General features: G+C 36.3%; 2 protein-coding genes across 4 annotated transcripts in view; both read right to left on the bottom strand.

Moving 5' to 3' along the window:
- Positions 1 to 743: 743 nt before the first annotated feature.
- afg3l1 (AFG3-like AAA ATPase 1) lies at positions 744 to 15,618 on the bottom strand. 2 transcript variants are annotated; one of them, XM_051883568.1, is made up of 16 exons: positions 15,368 to 15,618; positions 14,832 to 14,922; positions 14,666 to 14,757; positions 10,041 to 10,193; positions 9,815 to 9,889; positions 9,614 to 9,738; positions 4,962 to 5,232; positions 4,746 to 4,883; positions 4,510 to 4,663; positions 4,238 to 4,345; positions 3,572 to 3,697; positions 3,240 to 3,350; positions 2,698 to 2,813; positions 2,380 to 2,580; positions 1,831 to 2,025; positions 744 to 1,427 (listed from the first exon to the last, which is right to left on the bottom strand). In XM_051883568.1, the coding sequence occupies exons 1-16, from the start codon at positions 15,476 to 15,478 to the stop codon at positions 1,203 to 1,205; spliced, it is 2,292 nt and encodes a 763-aa protein (XP_051739528.1). In that variant the 5' UTR covers positions 15,479 to 15,618; the 3' UTR covers positions 744 to 1,202. The 2 variants fall into 2 exon arrangements, with proteins under 2 accessions (XP_051739528.1, XP_051739529.1); XM_051883569.1 differs by having other exon boundaries at positions 10,041 to 10,190; positions 14,663 to 14,757.
- Positions 15,619 to 17,458: 1,840 nt separating this feature from the next.
- tdrd12 (tudor domain containing 12) overlaps positions 17,459 to 21,838 on the bottom strand; it is a 48,702-nt gene continuing 44,322 nt past the window's right edge. For both annotated transcript variants that reach the window (XM_051883530.1, XM_051883531.1), the window contains exon 38: positions 17,459 to 17,939. In XM_051883530.1, coding sequence (XP_051739490.1) covers positions 17,866 to 17,939 — 74 coding nt within the window. In that variant the 3' untranslated portion in view covers positions 17,459 to 17,865. The remainder of the gene's footprint in view (positions 17,940 to 21,838) is intronic.

Consider the following 21,838-nt stretch of genomic DNA (forward strand, 5'->3'; position numbering starts at 1 on the left):
CTTTCTTTCCCCGATCTACTTTACTGTATCTATTACTGTAAAAAGCAGGTCTTGTGACACAACAACCTGCCAATTAGCTCTAAATGGAGGCACCGTGGTACAATTTACTTTAACGGACATTATATGGACAGCACTGGTCATGCAGACACCAAAGCAGGATACAGAAGGCTGCACGTGGTCTGCAGCTTAAGAGGTTCGCCTTTCGGTCTAAAGAATGGTGCAACAAATAGTGCTTTTGTCTGAGCAGAAGCCTGTCATAAAGAATATCCACAAACTAAAAATGGGCTTTTATTCTCTTTCATACTTTAACAACCTCAAATAGTGATAAGATTTGTAGCTCAAAAATATTTTAGATAGCACTGATTCTGGGCTAAGAATCTTGGCTAAATCTCAACCATCTAAAATGGGAGTGTCCCTGATGAACAGAATGCTTGGAAGGGGAAGTGTGATAAATCATCCAGCTATGCCCTACTTCTGCTGATGTCAGTATAGGGCCTAGAAATACAATATAACAAAACACTTTTAAGTGCTGAAACCTTTCTGTAGATTAGATGCTGTAAATATAGACATGATGATGTGGTGAATTCATAAATATGTATACAAGGATGCACCAAGATACTAGCTGCATAAATTACCTAAATAATTCTAAGGGTCAGAAAAAAGGTGGAAATTGGTCATGAGAAAAATAAGGACTGTTGTTGGTGAGAAACCTTGACTAACATGGACCCCAAGGGAAAAACAAATGTATGAAAGGAATCCTTTAATTTAATTAAATAATTTCTTTTTCAAAACATTTTTTTCTTAGACCACACAAATGAAAATTGTACAAATATACAGTTTCTTCCACTTCTATTAAGAGGAAGAGTACATAAAAGGATAGAATTTAGTTTATGATATAATGGCAGAAATCGAAGGATAAAAGAAATAACTAATACAATTCTGAGTTGCAGATGTGCCATAAAGAGTTCATGGTGTTGCGTGTTAAAGTTTACCCGGCATAGTTTATGCCAACATAACGCAAAGATTAAGGAATTTCAAATAAAATAATATCCCCCCTGCTTTGAATTAACAAGGGAAGTGAAAATACCAACAAAATTCACAAATCTTTTATAAAGCCAAGAAGACTCTCCTTTCCCACCAATTTTCTATAGTAAGGCAAGTATCAGAGGCAGGTGGAAAGTATTTTGAGGCCTGTGTTCATTTTAAGCAGCCTGTTTTTCCTGTGAAGCTGGAGGCTCCTCCTGGTTTTCTTCTCTCTCTTGGTTCCAGTCCTTCAACCCTTCCGGAAGACTTGTATCTTCCTCAAAGCTGCCAGTGCCTTCCACAAACTCCTCATATGTGGACTTCTCCTCAAATGGCCTGGGTCCCAGCAACTCTATCATATCAGCTTTGTCTAGAACTTCTTTTTCCAGCAAACGCTTACCAACCTATTCACATAAACAAACGCATATTTGTATTCAATTAATACAATTTTAAACAGAATGTCACTTAGAAAGCTTAGCTTCACTCAAATGACCGCTATAAATCTCTTCGTATGAACTAAAAACTCTGCTTTGTGGTACAGCTAAGTGACCTCAACTTAACTGTTGAAGATTATACTGCCAGGTTGCATTATTTGAAGGAAGAAAGCAAGCAAATGAGAAAAATAGTAGGACCAAGGACTGAACCCTGAGGCACTCCGCAGGTCAGTAGTTGTGATATCTCTGATATTACTTTAAAAGCTTTTGTAATGGCCACTAGATATGCTTTCCCTCCATTTAAATTCAAGCGTGGGTTGAAGCACAACTGTTTTCCAGGATAAAATAACATCAGGCGGCAAGTTGTTCTCACCATATCCACCTGCTCTCGTTTCTCAGTGACGAGTTCCAGTGTTCTGTTAAAGGCCCGGTCGACCAGATCTCTGACCTCCTTATCAATGAGTTCTGCCGTAGCCTCGCTGTAAGGCTTCTCCAGAACCATCTCACCCTGCCGGGGCAGGTCAAATGACACCTGCCCTACTTTCTCACTCATGCCAAACTGCACAATCTATGAGAAAAGTAGTGGAAAAAATTGTCAAATAAAGGTAGTGTGATCTGGCTAGTAACCAAAAAGTTATAGGTTGAAACCAGCAAGAAGCAATCAATGAGCTATCACCACTGTGTTGTTTAATCATTAACAATTAATTTGTTAATCTGGTAACAATTTTAATGATTGTTAAAGTGATTCATCGACTATTCTGGCAGTTACTTTCAGCTCTACTCAAAATTGACTGTTCCTGTAAGTGTTTTGTAAATTGCTTTGGATGAAAGCTTCTGCTAAATGGAAAACATATTAGAAAATCTGTGCATAATGACTCTATAGCAAATTCTGTAGCACACAAAGCAAGCACAATCTCTCTACCTGAGCATACGCTGACTGCGTGATCTTCTTAAGGTCATCTTGAGCCCCAGTCGTGATCTTGCCAAAAAACACCTGCTCGGCCACGCGCCCACCCAGCATCATACACATCCTGTCGAATAGCTGCTCCCGTGTATATAAAAACTGCTCTTTTGGAAGGTATTGTGCATAGCCCAGGCCTTTACCTCTTGGAATTATGGAAACCTGGAACACACATTTAGGGGATAACAAGTGAATGAATCCAATACATTTCGATAAAACAATTTACAGACGAATGACTCAATTTAAACTGAACTATAAAACTACATTTAGGGTCCTCACCTTGAGCAATGGGTCAGCATGTTGGAGAAACCAGCCCACTACAGCATGTCCTGCTTCATGATAGGCTACTGTCTTTTTCTCAGTGGGTTGTAATACCTGAGTCTTCTTCTCCAGCCCTGAAAGATGAGAGCACAAAATATCAATGACTAAAAATGTATTTGATTTGAAACTCAGGATAGTTCATTCCGACTCAAGAAATCACATACGCAAAGCTTCAGCTACAGCTCCACTAAAGAGGAGAGTATTATTTAAGTAAGTTCATATCCCTACTTTGCGTTGTCTGATGGAAGGAAGCATGTAGATTAGAAAATGAATGGGACCCAGGACTGAACCCTGAGGTACACCACTGCTGACGTCACTAATCTGTCTAAGGAATTATATGACTGCAGTTAGAAGACAAGAAGAGAAGGTCCTACCAATAAACTTGTGTCTCACAATTATTCTTTTTTTTACTTCCTGCGTTATTTTGGCAACAAATCTGAACATGTAGATCACAAGTATCAGTTAGTAGGATGTATGTAGGATATTCTGCATTTCTTTACCTCCGATGACTCTGTCGATGGCCTGCTCAAAATGCTTAACATTGATGAATTCATTCAGATGTCTAGCAGCAATGAGAGCTGCTTCATTACAGACATTTGCAATATCAGCACCTGGAGGAGAGAAAATTTGGGGTCTTTATATAGCAATAACACAGCAATATTATGGCAACACTTAGGATTACTTAATTATCATATCAACTACATCAGCCTACTCCTAAACATGAATTTCAAATATATAATTATCATACAACATATAATTTTCCTGCTTTGGCATGCACAGTTATTCTTTTCAATAGGAAAATTAGCATCTAATTAAATCGTCACTCACTCACCAGTGAACCCAGGAGTGGCAGCTGCCATCTTCCTTGCAATTGCATCACGGTCCAGATTGGGGTCCAGCTTGAGGGGCCGCAGGTGCACTCTGAATATGGATGCTCTGCCCTTAATATCAGGAGGTCCTGAAGGATTGAGAGAACACAAGCCTTAGACACTCTTCAGTGGAACTTATTTGTTCTAAGCCCACTGCACAAGAATTTTATTAGCAGTCATTTCAAAGGATCCAACAGCTGGATTTGCTAAAGTTTGTGAGGTTCACAGAAGTAAATATTTATTAGAAACTCAAAGACTTGTTTAAAATGGTATAAATACGTTTGCTGAATGCAGACAGTTTGAACGCTAATGGTTAGAGCAATTTATAAAATACTTTTTTTAATGTACTGTTTACTTTCTTTGTTTAACAGCTCTAATGATGTATTAGACAGAACTATTAAACAAACACTGTAATATAATGGAGAATGAGAGGTCAGACGCCAGCTTTCTCTGCGCTGTCAAAATAAAGGTTTTAAGTGCTGTGAAAATAAAAGACCAACACTTAAACAGAAAAACATAATAAAAAATGCAGAAAAACAGCCGAGGCGATATACAAGTTGACCGCCAATTGTTATATTAAACTTTTTATTCTGTGGCACTGAACAAAATGTAAATGGAAAAGTTCTTACCCAAGTAAATCTGTCTGTCAAACCTCCCTGGCCGCATTAATGCAGGGTCAAGCACATCAGGTCTGTTCGTACCAGCCAGAACTACAACATTTGTACTTGTATTGAAACCTGTAAAAACAAATAAGTTACACTGCTGATTTGGCATCTTTAAAGGATTTTTCAGGTTAAAGACAAGTCAAGATCTCAAAAGAATTTATACAAACCAAACTATGAGATATATCCAATATTTCAAAATGAGCTCTTATTACAGTTCTTAACGTTGGACCGCTTACCATCCATTTCCACCAAAAGCTGATTGAGTGTGTTCTCCTGTTCACTCTGCCCGCCGAAATTCCCACCTCCTCTCTTCCTCCCCACCGCATCAATCTCATCGATGAAGAGGATGCATGGGGCGTTCTTCCTTGCCATCGCAAACATGTCTCTCACCTAGAGAAAAACAAAAATGAAAGTAAGTACTGTACCGGAATTTACAATAATTTGAAATCAATAGTTCACTGCTCAGACTTACTCTGGCTGGACCGACGCCAACGAACATCTCGAGAAACTCTGAGCCATTGACTGTAATGAAGGGAACGTTTGCTTCTCCAGCAGTAGCTTTAGCCAGCAGCGTTTTACCTGTTCCTGGAGGACCGGACAACACAGCACCCTGAAGAAACACAGAGGAGGATCAATAATGAAGGTCTGCCAAAAACAATCGGCTTGTTTTCCTCCGGTCAGGTCATACCTTAGGGATCTTAGCACCCAAATCCAAGTATTGTTTTGGGTTCTTTAGGAAATTGACAAACTCCATGATCTCCACCTTGGCTTCTTCACATCCAGCCACATCCTTAAATTTGATGTCTATACTGTCCTTCATCATCTTGGCGGTGGATTCACTCATGCTGAAGGGCCCGCCCCTTCCTCCACCCATCCCTCCTCCCATTGGCCCACGTCGCAGAGTGAAAAGCAAGAAGCCAATTAAAAGCAAGGTGGGAATGAAACTCATTAGAAAAGACCTGGAGAAAGAGGAAGGCATATTACCATTAATATAACTATATTAGCCAAGTTTAATATTATTGATTTATTACTGCTCTAGACTGCTGAAAGCCTTCACCATCTTGGAATGATCAACATTTTCAGACTCCGCTCATTACTCACAATAACAAATAAAATTTCCAAAACGCCACAACATTGTAAAAACTGCGTGAGAGGGGCCACGCTTTAAATGCAGCAAACATGTCAGCAGTGTGGAAGCGTTTAAAAGTGTCAGAGAAAGACACGCGTTTAGCACTGCATCTCGTGTCATTGATGAGAAAAGGAAGGAGTGGTTGTTGCTGGTTACTGTATGATGACTGAAATCACGAAATGGCCTTAAACAATTGCTAAATAAATGGCAGAATGTTATATTTCCTAATACACGCGCTGCATGAGCTTGCGGTGGCATCTGCTGGACACCCTTAGCAAGGGTACAAAGTTTGAAGTGCGAGGAAAATTAATCGATGAAATGGTGTTACTTGTCAGTTGCCCGGTACCCTTTTCATGAAATTTTACAAGGCATGGATGTGAGAATGTGATCAAATCGCAACAGTTGTGATGTAATTATAGAAATATAGGCCTATTATCTGATGTGCTGCACGTTTTGGACAGCTTTCCATTTCTATTCACAGTAAATTCTTCTCTGCAGGTGCTTTATAATTTTTACCAAAAATTATTCAGACATTTTTGATATATTTTTACTAGTGGGTGCAGGACACTATAGTTCATTTATGTAAATGAGGATAGCAAAATAAACTAACATATTATACCCAAAAATCATTCAGACACTTTGACCTGACCATGTTTGCTTAAGTGTTATCTGACATAATTAAGATACATTTTTTCTGACAGTTTAACTCTGAAATCTATAAGTTTATCTTAAGTTTAACTTAAACTATAGTGAATAAACTGTATTAAAGGGTTAGTTCACCCAAAAATGAAAATTCTGTCATTTATTACTCACCCTCATGCCGTTCCACACCCGTAAGACCTTCGTTCATCTTCAGAACACAAATTAAGATATTCTTAATAAAATTCGATGGTTCAGTGAGGCCTGCATCACCAGCAATGACATTTCCTCTCTCAAGATCCAGAAAGGTACTAAAAACATATTTAAATCAGTTCATGTGAGTAAAGTAGTTCAATATTAATATTATAAAGCGACAAGAATACTTTTTGTGCGCCAAAAAAAAATAAAAATAACGACTTTTCAACAATATAGTGATGGCCGATTTCAAAACACTGCTTCGGAGCTTTGCGAATCGAATCAGTGACTTGGAGCGCCAAAGTCAAAGTGATTTCAGCAGTTTAGCCGTTTGATAGGAGATCCGACTCACTGATTCGAAACAAAAGATTCGTAAAGCTTCGAAGCTTCATGAAGCAGTGTTTTGAAATCGGCCATCACTATATTGTTGAAAAGTCGTTATTTTGTTTTTTTGGCGCACAAAAAAATATTCTCGGCGCTTTATAATATTAAGGTTGAACCACTGTACTCACATGAACTGATTTAAATATGTTTTTAGTACATTAATGGATCTTGAGAGAGGAAGTGTCATTGCTGGCGATGCAGGCCTCACTGAGCCACTGGATTTCAACAAAAATATCTTAATTTGTGTTCTGAAGATGAACGAAGGTCTTACGGGTGTGGAACGGCATGAGGGTGAGTAATTAATGACATTATTTTCATTTTTGGGTGAACTAGCCCTTTAATGAATGAAATGTTCAAGGTGCCTGAATAAATTTTGGTTTGACTGTATATGCAATGAAAAAAAACTGGCACAATAAATGGGAAAAAATGGGAAAAATGCATTCAATATTCAGCATTTGGCCAAGTGTATCATATTCAGCTTCGGCTAAGAATATTCATTTCAGTGCATCACTATTTTCTTAATTATAATAAAAACATAAAAAAGAAAAGAAAAGGCAATTAAAAAAGTATTACTTTTTATAAACGTATGACTATATACTGCTGTTCAAAAGTTTGAGCTGCTTTACAGCAGAGCTTGAATTTGTCTCATATGATGACGTTTGCATCATTGATTCTGTTATTTTCCTGTTTATCACTGTGAAGCTGCTTTAAAACAATCTGTATTGTATAAAGAGCTATGAGAATAAAGCTGACTTGACTTTCAAAGACATTACAAAATCTTACAGTCGCCAAACCTTTGAACGGTAGTTGTGTGTGTGTATATATAAAGTGATCACAATTCTCCCACGATACTAAACAGACAACTAAACAAAACAATATGTAATTTACTAGAGGTTCTGACAAAATGTTAATTGCTGCAGCCGATTTAAAAATGTTTAATTAATTTGAATTATTTAGGGGAAAAAAAAAAAAAATCCACTCACTCATAAAGACTTCACTTGTTTCATTACTGGATGAATCAGCGTTTTTATATGAATCTCCTGAATGAATGAACAGTCATTTGTCGCCACCTACAAATGACTGTGTCAGTAAAATATTTTTTTAAAGAAATTAAAGAAATTATTACTTTTATTCAGCAAGGATGCATTAAATTGATCAAGAGAGACTGTGTAACGATGTACTTGATACAATCTTTATTTAAAAGGCTCAAGTTTCTTTCACAAGGTGATTTACTCTATTTTGATCACTACTGTAGACATCAGTGTTTATATCCGAACTATAAACTTTTATTCCAGTACTTCAGTGATAATATGAATTAATGTAACAGGAATAATGATACTGTGTGGTTGAAAAGACTGTTCAGGGCTCCAGACTGCGCCTAAAACGGTTGCATTTGTGACTAAAAATATTAATTTGCGAGTGATATTTTTGCTGAGGTCGCTACTGGCGACCATACAGATTCACACGTTATGACTGTAAAATTTGCATGTTATTTGCGTGTTCTGTGACCAGTAGCCTATCACATCATTTGCTGTGTTGACGTAATTAAATGAGATTGTGTGAAAGTTTCTCTGAGTTACAGCGCCGAAATATGAACAGGTATGGAAAAATATCACACACCAAACAGACGCCAAAGAACTAGAGCTGATGAAAGCCGACTGTGTTGTCGCCGACTTCTACTGTAAAGGAGACTGCCTATTTCTTCATGTAAATTCGTCTAATAGGCTATTTGTCATTCAAAAGCGGAAACCGGCTCTACAGACTGCAGATACACACACAATGCATTGCGTGTTTACCGTTTTGAATATCAATCATGCTGATCACTTTCATTATTCCACTCCGCTCTCATCAGATAAATTTAAGGTCATTAAAAGTCTTCAGTGCCTTAAACAGTATAACAAGAGTATAAACGATCATTTTAAGGCGTCTTATATTTTGTGGATGGAAAAACAAATCGTGATACCCTAATGTGATTATTAACATTAATTTCATTAAATGAATGTGAGCGCTGCATGTTTTAAAGTCAAAAGTTGGCGCTGCTGCGCATGATTCAGGCTCTCGCAACAGTGCTTCAGAGCAGCTCGCAATCAATGATTAGCGCACATTTGTCAACAGATTGCTTATGAACTAATGCTAATCAATTATGACAAAGTTCACTTTATATTATTAATATTATAATGTGTAAAAACATTTTTTTCCTCATCTTCCTCATCTGAACTTGAATTAGCAGCAAAAGTAAAGCACATACATTTCAAAGTAAGAGTCCCGCTGTATTTCGGCCTGTTTATTTAATCAAAGTCAAGTGGTATGTATAGCAATTCCCCCTGTTATTTGGTTACACCAAATTTAATATTTATTTATACATTTATTTCCATATATTTATATTTATTTTCATTTGATTCAAAGTAAACTATTGTAGCTTCAGGAAGGAAAGACTAAGAACATTATTTGACACATATTATTCAATATAATGAAAGCAGAAAATATAAAAATCTAATCGGATTCAAAATATTAACAAAAACTATAATAGTATTAAGTGAAAATAGTGACATTCATTTCCCAGAAATGTCACAAGATGAAAATGCCGAAAATGTAAAGGGGAGATATATAAACAACAGGATGACTAAAAGTAAGTGATTTAAAATTTTAAGTTCATTGTTGTGTGGCTCTTAAAAAAATTATTTGGCACCTGTTTTTTCCCCTGTAGGAGCCAATGGCTCCTTAATGAATTTTTTTTTGTATGGAGCCCTGCAGTTTGTGAAGCTGTTTCATATCTATACATGACAACGGCTCTCTCTGGATCAGAAAACAGATCTGAACGTTCACTGTGATCGTACTTGTCAAAGGTTTAATAGTCAGAGCCGAATTGCTGTCATTTAGGAATAAGATCACGTGAGAGTTTGAATCGAGATCGCCATCTTTTAACAATCGAGCATCCCTGACAGACACACACACAGAGAGATAACCGTAGGCAGGAGCGGTCGGTGACTCACCCGTCACTCTCAGAGGTGTAGATGACCGCTGCTCTGTGCGACGGCTCCAGGCCCAACTCATAGTGAGCGGCTTCCAGATTCCTCTCAAACGTGTCCACGCTGCCAATGTTAAACCACACGTAGCTCTGAAGGCAAACAAGTGCATATCAGTGCCAGACCACAAATACACAGGCTACTGTACAGCAAATCATCATCACTTACTGCTTCAGAGGAGTCGGCCCCGGGGACCAGGATGACCCTGACAAACTGCTTGTTCACGACCTCTAAACGCTCAACCTGTGCAGAGCAAAGAGTTTCAGAGCAGACAATGCCACTTCACTGTGTGTGCTGTCAAATGTGTTTATTATCGAGAAAAACACACAATATCCTGCCAACGTTCTTCACAAATCTATCAGTTATTGAGAACGGACTCTTAAATCATTCTCACCAGTCCTCTGTCCAGGTACCGATGGACAAAATCCTTCCAGGTAATCTCTCTGCCCGGATCTCTGAGGTAGAGGTACAGCAGGATGGACGCAACGCCTCCCATCGTGATCAAAATATAGCGGAAGTCCTTGTCGTCCCATGGCACATCTCCCTGAATGATGGAGCAGAAACATGTTCAACTCATACGCTTCCAGTCAGCTCATGTGTCTTCTGTGCAATTCTACTGTTTTCACGTGATAGATTTTGTCAATATATTCACCCCCTCAAAAACAAATACATAAGAATACTTTGTATATAGAAACCAAATACTATTTCAAGAGGTTGATAAATTTAATTCTCATTACTGTAATGACAAAACATCAATATTACTTCACATAATACAATGCATAATGATACACACAAGTTTATTTATATATATATATATATATATATATATATATATAAAAATCAGTAAAATATTTTTTTTTAAAGAAATTAAAGAAATTATTACTTTTATTCAGCAAGGATGCATTAAATTGATCAAGAGAAACAGTAAAGAATTTTGTATTTTTACAAAAGATTCCAAAAATCAGCTTTGTATATTCAAATAGAAGTTATTTTAATTTACTAATAATATTTCACATTCTTACTTTTTTTTATAAAATAAATGCAGCTTTGATGAGCAGAAGAGACTTCTTTCAAAAACATTAAAAATCTTACTGATCCAAACTTTTGAACAGCTGTGTGCATTAACGCATGTGATTCATTCTTTCAGTTTAAAGGCCCGTTCACACCAATAACGATAACTATAACAAAAACTGTATTTGCGTCCACACCAACGAACGATAGCGGTCTGTTTATTCGAAGTTCAAATGCTGCGGTTTCAAAGTGTGTACAACATGTTTTTGCTGTTCTTGTTGCATTTACACGGCTTTAACCAGCAGATGTCCTCAGCATGCTATGTTTTGAGTGAATAGCTAGTGTAATCGATCTAATCTAACAGTGAATTTGGGTGACGAAGTCAATGTAGTGGAATAAAAACAACACCTAGACTTTTTCACTGCAACTTCAAATGAAGCAAGACAATGCTGTCGAAACTAGCGCTGGATACCTATGGTAATTTTATGTTACACTGTTTTCTTGCCTAGCATAATGATATCATCGTTAATACTTCCACCATTTATTCCAAGGGTATGACCGATTGTTTTCCATATATACATTTTCTTTAAAGTATCCTTAAAAAGGGGGTTTGACTTGTCAAACAGTGGTGGCTTTTTCTCAGGGTTCCCACTCTTTCATGAACACCAGATTCAAGGACTTTCAAGGACTTTTTAAAGCACCGTTTATTTTTATATCAAGCACCTATCAAATTCACATCCCAGCATATGAAGCGTCATGAAAGACCTCTTACAGTACTTAGTATTTTAATCCTCCTATTGCATTTGCATCCATTTTAACCCAGAAGAGGTACAGAATCATTTGCACATTAATTTTGGAAATATATTAAAACCGTTTGCAGCTTTCTTATCCCTAATGTTAACAATTATTCCATACTAGTTTTCGTTTGCATTTTTTTATGAATCATTACTTGAGTGAAAACATTATAATATAGAGAAAATATTATAAAAATACATTTTGCAATTGAGTGAAAAAAAAAAAAGGATTATATGGATCGTAATTGTGGCTTAAAGTCAGAATATATACAATATATTATAGATATAACCATGCACTTCTGAGAAAAGAAAGTCAGAATTCAGAGATATAAATAGGCACTTCTGAGAAAAAAAAAAAAAAAATTGCAATTTATATATCACAATTCTGACTTTATCAGACACAATTGTGGCTTTATAATCACGCAATTCTGACTTTTTAACTCACAATTGTGAATTTAGGGTAGAGTGGGGGAAAACAGCCCCTTGGGGGAAAACTAAATCTACATAGTATGCATAATATTCTAATTAATAAGTAGGGGTGGGCGATATGGCAAAAATATCATGATTCATGATTTGATCACAAATCTTTTTCATGTTGGTTTTACTATTTTGCCAGTGACTGAGTAGTACAGTCAAACTAATTTCCCTATATATTAAAAAAGTAGCCTTACAAGGTAACAAATTATAAAAGAAAAAAGAATGACAGACTTTCAGATAAAGTGGATGAAGATAAAAATACTAATTTATGAGTTTCTTGTTAAAGCTACTGTATTAAAGAAATTGAAGAAAAAAAAAAAAAAAAAAGGAAATTCTGTCATTATTTTCTCACCCTAGGAGTTGGTTTAAACCCGAATAAATTTCTTCTGTTGAACATACAAGTTTTTTTTGAAGAATGTGGGTAACCAAACAGTTGCTGGTCCCCAGTGAATTCATAGGAAAGAAAATACTATGGATGTCAATGGGTACCAGCAAATGTTTGGTTACCCACGTTCTTCAAAATATGTTCTTTTGTGTTCAGCACAAGACAGAAATTAATACAGGTTTGGAACAACTTTAGAGTGAGTAAATAAAGACAGAATTTTAATTTTTGGTTGATCTATCCCTTCAAGGACAAGTCGCAGCATGTGTTGTCTGTCCCTTTAAGGCTCTTGCGCGCATCTAATATATTGACACGCATTCGATTTTCTCTCAGCTGTTTACTTTAACTTTACACTTAACCGATGGTGTAAACCTTGTGTGTATTGACAGTATTAGCAGAATAAGATGCGAATGATAACTTTGTCCAGCAAATGCAGCGTTTGACAGGATTTTTGGGTGTGCGCGCTTCGGGTGTATTGCTCAGAAAAGCAGGTGTCAGACCAGCACGCTGATAAAATGTTTAACCGGCAAAGCTTTAAAAGGCATGTAAATAATACACTTTTGTGATTGTGAATAACTGCAGTGTTCCGTGAGTCTACCGCTGTGTTAACATGTGATGTGAATGTATGTTGCTCTGTACTACACTGTATGTTGAGACAGAGGCGGAGAAAGCACTATAGCACGATATTTCTTCAAAAGCAGATCGTGGAGACCTTTTAATCGTCCATGATCAAAATCGCACATCCCTACAAGAATGTTCATTTCAGACACAGCATGTGTCACAGCTCAAATGTCCAATCCCCGCCTAATAATAAGCAAGGGGAAGTACCGCAATGGAAAACACTTGGAAACTGACTGTAAAATAATATCACAAAGACTAAGAGGGGCATGTTATAATTTTCACAAAATTGATTTCAAATTTAATTCAAGCACTTTCAAGGACCGATATTTGTTTTCAAGTACTTTCCAGGCCTTGAATTCATGCGTCTGAAATCCAAGTACTTTCAAGGCGCGTGGGAACCCTGTTTTCTAGACTTTGGCGATTAACTTCTCCGCAATGACGTCTGCCATTTTAAATGTGCGAGCCCTTAAATTAGAATGGATTCTGATTGGCTGGCAGTGTTTTATCATTCAACAGTTGGAAAAAAATCATTCTGGAAGTGATCATAATGATATTGTTTCTCTATATCGTTATCGATATAGATGTGGTGTGGACAGTGCTATTTTTGATAGATAAAATATATATATATATATATATAACATTTTTTTTTATGATTTTTAGAACTGTATCTTTATCGTTATCTTTATAGTTATCATTCTTGGTGTGTACGGGCCTTAACGCGTTAAAAATATTTAATGCAATAAAAGCAGCATCCATTTTTTCCATCATAATCTAGCGTTGCATTATATAATCACACTTTTATTAATGCAAATGCTTTTACACCATTCAAGTGCCACAAGACAAACGAGAATGTGCTGTCTGTGAATGTTGTGTCATGTGACACACATGACTCGTGACAGAAAGACATGCGCCAGTATCGAGTTCAGTTTTGCGCTTGAACAAACAATAACACACAGAATTATGCCAAAATGCCTGTTTTGTCGAGTATCCTCATAAGAGCAGTCTTAAATGAGTTAAATAACGTCTTAAATTAACTTAGAGAGTTGTGAGAAAATGAGATGCGCGTCATGTTCGGCAGTGACAGCAGCCTAATAAACCAGTTGCTGTGATGTCTGTCATTAATGTTCATCGAAGAACAAAGATAACTGAATGCTGTAGCTTTAATAAGGATTAATCTACATTTCATTTATAACTTATGCAGTGAAGACTGTAAAGTGTTTGATAACTTTATTCAATTTCTGTATATTTCCACAGGTAATTATAACATTATTATGGGTTTATGTGAGGACTGTTTTAAGTTCACTTAAATTAAAAGTTTTTTTTTTTTTTTAAAGCCTAATAAATGTTGAAATTAATAACTTTCAGTTATACTGTAATGTTGAATGTCTATAATTAATGTTTTTTAAAATATCAATTTCACTGAGACATCAGTACAGCATTAGTATCAGTGATACTGGCCTTCTTTTATAAAAATATGCCAAACAAATATTTAAAATATACTGTCTTTAAGTTGTTTCTACATTAATTTGGAGAGTAACTGTGAAATTATTATAATATAAAAATATTAAAAACTCCAATGTTTTTAATTACAGAAAAAATGTGCAGTTTTTTTAACCGATTGACAACACTAATTTACACACACGCATCTATAGATTAAGTGTATAAGTTTAATATACACATTTAAAATAAAGAAAGTTTTGGTGAGCTTCAGAAGGAGGTTTGAGGGTTTACCCTTAGCAATCGACTCTTCCAGTCTTTCCTCCCTCCTTTCCTTCCTCCTCCTCCTCCTCCTCCCGGCCGCGGCTCTGGTCCGCTCGCTTTACCATCTGAGGAAGAAGATACTCTGTGAATGATGATTCTGGAGAAAATGATTCTGTCCAGCCATCTGGTCTCATCTTACCTTTAGGAGCGTCAGTGGAGTAAGGTAAGATCGGGAATGTGTAGTGATTCCCTATGGATGTGACTGGTCTAAGGCGGTTCAGGGCTAAAAACTGAGAAAAGAAGGAATTATGAGCAGAATTATGAGTCATAAATGAATGAAACATACCTAGCAGTTACCTCACCTTGACACAGTTATTTGTTACATCATACTCGCACAGACACACATATATACATCATATATACATAATTATTATATATATATATATATATATATATATATATATATATATATATATACATATATATACATATATTATATACACACACACACACACACACACAATATTACATATTACACAAAATAATATATATTACACACACACACACACACACACACACAATTACATATATATACACACAAATTATATAAACACACACACACAGACAAATGTTTTATATATATATATAGGTCAGATAATGCATAAGACAAAACAAACAGCACATGTGATATAAGAGATCAGTCTGATGAAACACAAACGAGTGTGTGTGTCTCACCCGCGGATGAGCAGCACTGATTCTCCCCGCAGCTCGAGCGCTGGAGCGCAGTAAAGTTCTGGATCCGCAGCGCACGGAAGCAGCAGCAGCCGCGGAGAGCAGCCCTGCCATGAGAGCCTCACTTCAGCCGATCACAACAGTCACTCTCAACTCAACTGATGTTCATTCTCCACGACATGAGTTGAGTAACTACGGCACTGAATGACATTTCCACCAGCAGGACCCCAAAAGCCGCCTCTGCATGATGCCTGAGAAAGATTTCCAATGTCTTACTTAAATTAAAATAATACTTTTTTTAAGAGAAATAAGTTATGTTAATTTATTAAATATGTTTTGAATGTTATAATTATTTTTAGTAATATATATACACATGGATAAAATTAATATACTCTTGAACAGGCAGTAAAAGGCGACTTGGGGTCCTTATATGCAGTACATACCGTGAGGGCGTGACCGGTCAAGAGCAAGCACCGCCCCGTAGCCGATTCTAAAGATTTGATTGGTCATGTCAATCACGTGGAAATCTTCTCTTCCTCCACCAGAAGGCGCACAGACAGCGGCCCAGAAAGCTAAACCCTCCGTTGAGTCCCATTTAAAATTCAGGACAGCATTTCGTCTTGTTGCAGACACTTGTAATTATCACAGTGTGATAATTTAAGATTATTAATTCCAAGAATTTGGTACGCGACATACTAGAAATTCGTCACACAAATGTAAAAAATTAATAAACAATGAACTTTTCACCTCAAACGACTGTGATTGGTTCATCCTCAACCACGCTGAAAAAAGTAACATGCAGTTTCCGTGGAGGCAGCAGGTAGTACAAGAAGAGAAATGACAGAAATTTACGGTTTGAAAAAGATACACTGTCGTCAAACAGTCTGAATTGAAATGAGAAGAAATATTTTATAACGTAATTACACAGTTTGTTAGACGAGGAGGAGAGGCGTGCACCTCACTTTCCCTTCACAGTGAAGAGTTAAAATAGAACTGCTTCCTAACTGACCAATCAGAGCCAACTTGAGCATGTTACGCCACGCCCAATCAGGAACTCTTAAAACAGCTTTTCTACCGGTCGATTTTAATTCTCTCACATTAAATTAAATCGCATCCTCTTATGAAACAAGGAATTACCTTAAAAATGCGGAAAAAAATGTACAAAAGAGTTAAAAATGTCTAAATTACTCAAGTAAATGACAATGTTTAATTCATTTTATAATTTCCTTTTACATATCTTAGTATTTGTTTTTATTTATTTTTGTATTATTTATTCCCCTTTCAATATATGATTAAAGATAGTGCCTGTTCCTTATTTGAAGAGGTTTAATAGAGGTTAAAAAACAAACAAGGAATTAGCAATTATAATTAACAATTAACTTATGTTCAAGAGCTTTTAGAGTGCAGAATCAATATTTTAAATTAACCATTAATCTATTTATTTTCTAAGCACATTTTATTGATCTTACACTCTAAAAAACGTTGGGTTAAATGTTAGGGTATTGTTTAAAAATTACTGTACTGCTTGCTTAAAATAAACCCAAATTATGCTGAAATTAACATTTAATGTTTAATGAATAATAAACAATAAGCATTTATTAAATTGCTTATTAAATGTTCACCTTTTGATTATTATTGTGTCTGATTTTTAAATTTCCAACCTATTTTGGGTTCATTTTAAGCCAGACATTTTTAAACAATAGTTGAGTTAAATAAAACTGCCCAGCAGGTTAGACAAACATTTAACCCAATCGCTGGGTTTGTCCATTTTCAACCCAACTTGGGTTGTTTTTAACCCAGCATTTTTAGAGTGTACTGTGATTCATCTGTGCATTTATATTTGTACCTTAATTTCTAATCAAAACTTCAACTCAATCTGGTGAAGCCAATGATTTAGTCCGCTTAAATCCCACCCCTTTCTTACCTCGCCAATCAGATCTGCCTCTATCAAATCAACAACCGATTAATAGAACTAAGCCCCGCTCTACATTTTTACTTATTTTTTTGATAAACAGTTCTACTCAGAAGTACATCACAAAAAGAAAAAGATTTCTGGCTACTTCCATTTCATTGTAAAGTTCACAAACCATGAAAGAAACAGAATGCTTGGTGTCACTTTATTGCATCAAAGAACATGTTAAATTGCATATTAGACAGTGTAGTAATTTATGAAAATCTACAACAAATTTAAATATTCATATGAAAGAACACAAACAAAAACGCTTTACACTATATGCACTGCAAGCAAAGCAGCGCTTCACAACAAGGTTGATGTTGAAGTAGATATATTAACAAAACTAGTGTAACTCAAAGAAGCCCTTCAAAAGACAGCCGTGAGACTCATAACATCTTAACACAAATGCTAAAAAAAAAAAACTATTATTATTATTATTATCATCATTATTATTAGTCAACAGACAGGGAAATAGATGTAGTTTTACTCTAAACTGATGTGGAGGCAGATGTGCCCAGTTAATGTATAGAATTTGATGCCCGTCATGTCAGTCGCTGTCGCTGTTGCTCTCGGAGCTGACGAAACAGCCGTCTTCTCCCACCTCAGCCAGGAACGAGTGCCCTGAGTGAAAACAAACACCGTTTACATGACTGAACAGGTCATCACGAGTCAGAGGTGTTCACTGAACTACTTCACAGCAACCCTCCGGTCTCATCTGCACTTCTGCATATTCAAACGTTCAGGATTGGTCACGTGATACGTGTGAAGTGAGGAGGGGAAGATTAACTTATCCAATGGCTCTAGAAAACACTTTTAGGTCACGTGTCTGTGTTTTTAGCCAGCTGAAAACGCTAGGCGCTTGAAAGCGTTTCGGCAGTGCAGCGTCTTTTCAGTTGAGCATTTGAGACGCTTTGCTTGCTATGATACGGTATCAAGCGGCAATCTCCCCGTTTCTCTTGAAGCCAATATGGAAGTGACTTAAACTGAAATTCATTGACTGGCCACTAGGGACAGGCTCCAAAAGAGAACAGAATCTCATTGAGTCCCATGTTAAAATGGCCAGCTTTACAGAAGAAAAAAAAAACATGTTTACAGCCTGGATCAAATTGTGGTTTTGGTCTATACAGCTAATTTTGCCCTTCATGACAACTCTGAGGGGGGTGAATTTTTTTTATAACTCATCCGTTTAAATTATATTAAGCCTTAAAGTTCTGCATAATTAAGGGTGTGGTCACTTGAGTGACAGGTCAATTGCGCTGCTATCTGCGAGCCGTCACCTCAGCTAATTCCAGCTGCTGAATTTGCCATCTCTGCCCTGTTTGTGCTTTTTTTTTTTTGGGATTATTTTATACAATTATCAAATAATATGGCTTGCTGTGCGGTTATATGGTCAAGACAATGGTACTATGACAATGGCTGGAGAATATTCCTCTCAAGACTCCACAAACTCCAACAGCACTGCTTGGATATTATAACTAAAACTGCTGCACTATTTTGAGCAGATCATTCAGAAGAAATATGATGCAAACAATGGATAATATATCAACAGGGTATCCGCAGGGCATTAAAAAGCATTAAAAGTCATTAAATTAAAAGTCATTAAGTTCACCCAAAAATGAAAATTCTGTCATTGATTACTCATGAAGCTTCGGAGCATTATGAATCTTTTGTGTCGAATCATGATTCGGATCGCGTGTCAAACCGCCAAACTGCTGAAATCACGTGACTTTGGCGCTCCGAACTGATTCGACACGTTGATTCATAACGCTCCGAAGCTTCATGAAGCAGTGTTTTGAAATCGGCCACCACTATATAAGTCGATTTTTTTTTTTTTTGGCGCACAAAAAAATATTCTCGTCGCTTTATAATATTAATATTGAACTACTGTACTCACATGAACTGATTTAAATATGTTTTTAGTACATTAATGGATCTTGAGAGAGGAAATGTCATTGCTCCCTATGCAGGCCTCACTGAGCCATGGGATTTCAATAAAAACCATCTCAATTTGCGTTCCGAAGATTAACGAAGGTCTTACGGGTGTGGAACGGCATGAGGGTGAGTAATAGGTGACATTTTCATTTTTGGGTGAACTAACTCTTTAAATGGCATTAAAAAGCATTAAATTTTATTTCTACAGGCATTCAGTTTTTTAGATAATGTTGAAGAAAAATAATACTACCAGTTTATTTTGAATAAAGCCTAAATAATTAATAACTTTGATTTGCTGTCACAACATATGTACATTGGTGTGATACACACACGGAACCAGTTTGGTAATTGCCTCCGGCCGGTGCAAAATTGCCATAATGCTATTTTGGACAGCGGCGCACTGGGACCTGTAGACAGAAGGCTGCATTAGTGTTGCCAACTTAGCGCCTTTTCAGACCCCTTTTGTGACTTTTTTCTAAGAAAGCACGTTGTGACGAATATAGTGACTTGTTAACCTGATCCAGCTTCCGAGACCCCCTGGTACTACCGCACGAGCGTGAGGTCTTGCTTTCCTGCCGCAGGCGCACCTCTGTGGTTCAGCAGCGCATTCAGTTGAGGATGTGCGCTCTGTCAGAGAACAAATAAAATAGATACTATTGCTTCTAACCTGAGTGATCATTTTACGTGTACATATTGCCAAAATCACAGCAAATGTCTATCTTATGTGTATGGTGATTTTGTCAGACAACGTCTCGATTATAAATCGGGATTTTAGTGCTGGTGTAACATGTCAGGGCTCGAACTTTACTTTCCCAACCGGACAAGGACCTGATCAAAAAAAAAAAAAAAAAAAAAAAAAAAAAAAAAAACAGCAACTTGGGAATCACCAAAACGCGAGTATGACTGATTTTTATTACATTTAGTGTAAGTGGCGATCGATAGTGGATAATAATAGTCTGTATAATGTAGGCTACTGACGACAACAAGGTTGCGCTGTTGAGGCTCGTGCACCATCTTGAGGAGAAATGGAAACATGAGCGATGCATACACACACACACACAAAAAAAAAAGTTGGTTAAACATACTGCGGTAAAAATTCAAAATGTGGAGTTTTTATAACTTGATACTGGTAGGCAAAACCACACAACCAAGAATGCCGTTTTCCTAAATAGGCTACCATCACCATTAAAAACGTGACACTGATTTCATACAACAGTTCAATTAACAAGTCGTTAATATTAAGCCACTTACATTTTAGAAGGAACATTGACTGTTTTTGTTCTATTTTTTTTCAGCGAAAATAGTTTCAAACAAAACTCACAGCAGTACCAAAGCGCAACACACCTTGTTTTCATTACTGAATGATTCAGCGTTTTGAACGAATCTGTCGAGTCAAAGATTCAATGACCCATTCATAAACAACTGCCTCATTCTTGAATGAATCAGCCATTTGAATGAATCGTTTGAATGAATGAATTAATGACCCACTCATTAAGACGGTTACTTGCCGCCACCTACTGGTGGTCTAGTTTCATTTTTAAAAGTATCATTTCCCCTCCAACATTTCATATTTGTATTTTTTTTTAAATATTTAAAAACAATCCCATAACATTATTTAATGCAGTTGTAATCAATCAAAAATATGCAGATTTACATATGTCAAAGCTGCAATATTCTGAAAGGATATTGCTTCAGAACAAATTCATATTTCCACCACCACCACAAAAAAAAAAAAAAAAAAAAAAAAAAAAAAAAAAAAAAATAATTATATATATATATATATATATATATATATATATATATATATATATATATATATATATATATATATATATATATATATATATATAATAATAATTTTCCAGACAAGCAACTGTTTTACTCGTACAAGTGAATGACTGATTTATGCGTATCCACATGAGAAGGCTTAATGTCAAGTCCTGTATGTAATCTTAATGGGCTGTGTTTCAGTCACCATTTCATATTGTCTGACAACAAAAACAGAAAAATATATAGATGAAACAATTGTATTGGGAATTTGGCTGTATTAAAATATTATGTGAGCAAAAGGTTAGCAGCAGAGAAGCAAACAAATGTAAAGGGCTGACACTTGGCAGAATGCGAATGCAACAATGACGTGATGAATATTCTAATTGCTGTATGTCATCTATCGACATTTAGCGGCACACATATATACAAACCCGATTCCAAAAAAGTTAGGACACTGTACAAATTGTGAATAAAAAAAGGAATGCAATAATTTACAAATCTCATAAACTTAGGTAACATATCAAATGTTGAAAGTGAGACATTTTGAAATGTCATGCCAAATATTGGCTCATTTTGGATTTCATGAGAGCTACACATTCCAAAAAAGTTGGGACAGGTAGCAATAAGAGGCCAGAAAAGTTAAATGTACATATAAGGAACAGCTGAAGGACCAATTTGCAACTTATTAGGTCAATTGGCAACATGATCGGGTATAAAAAGAGCCTCTCAGAGTGGCAGTGTCTCTCAGAAGTCAAGATGGGCAGAGGATCACCAATTCCCCCAATGCTGTGGCGAAAAATAGTGGAGCAATATCAGAA

The sequence above is a fragment of the Ctenopharyngodon idella genome, chromosome 24 (assembly GCF_019924925.1).
Source record: "Ctenopharyngodon idella isolate HZGC_01 chromosome 24, HZGC01, whole genome shotgun sequence".
In the NCBI taxonomy this organism is placed as follows: Eukaryota; Metazoa; Chordata; class Actinopteri; order Cypriniformes; family Xenocyprididae; genus Ctenopharyngodon; species Ctenopharyngodon idella.

Excerpts from the sequence above, each read along its gene's own strand:
- afg3l1 (XM_051883568.1), bottom strand. The coding sequence starts at position 15,478 with ATGGCAGGGCTGCTCTCCGCGGCTGCTGCTGCTTCCGTGCGCTGCGGA. Across the intron at positions 14,758-14,831 it reads CTCCACTGACGCTCCTAAAG|ATGGTAAAGCGAGCGGACCA; the intron begins GTAAGATGAGAC and ends CTTCTTCCTCAG. Across the intron at positions 3,351-3,571 it reads TGCCACTCCTGGGTTCACTG|GTGCTGATATTGCAAATGTC; the intron begins GTGAGTGAGTGA and ends TCTCTCCTCCAG.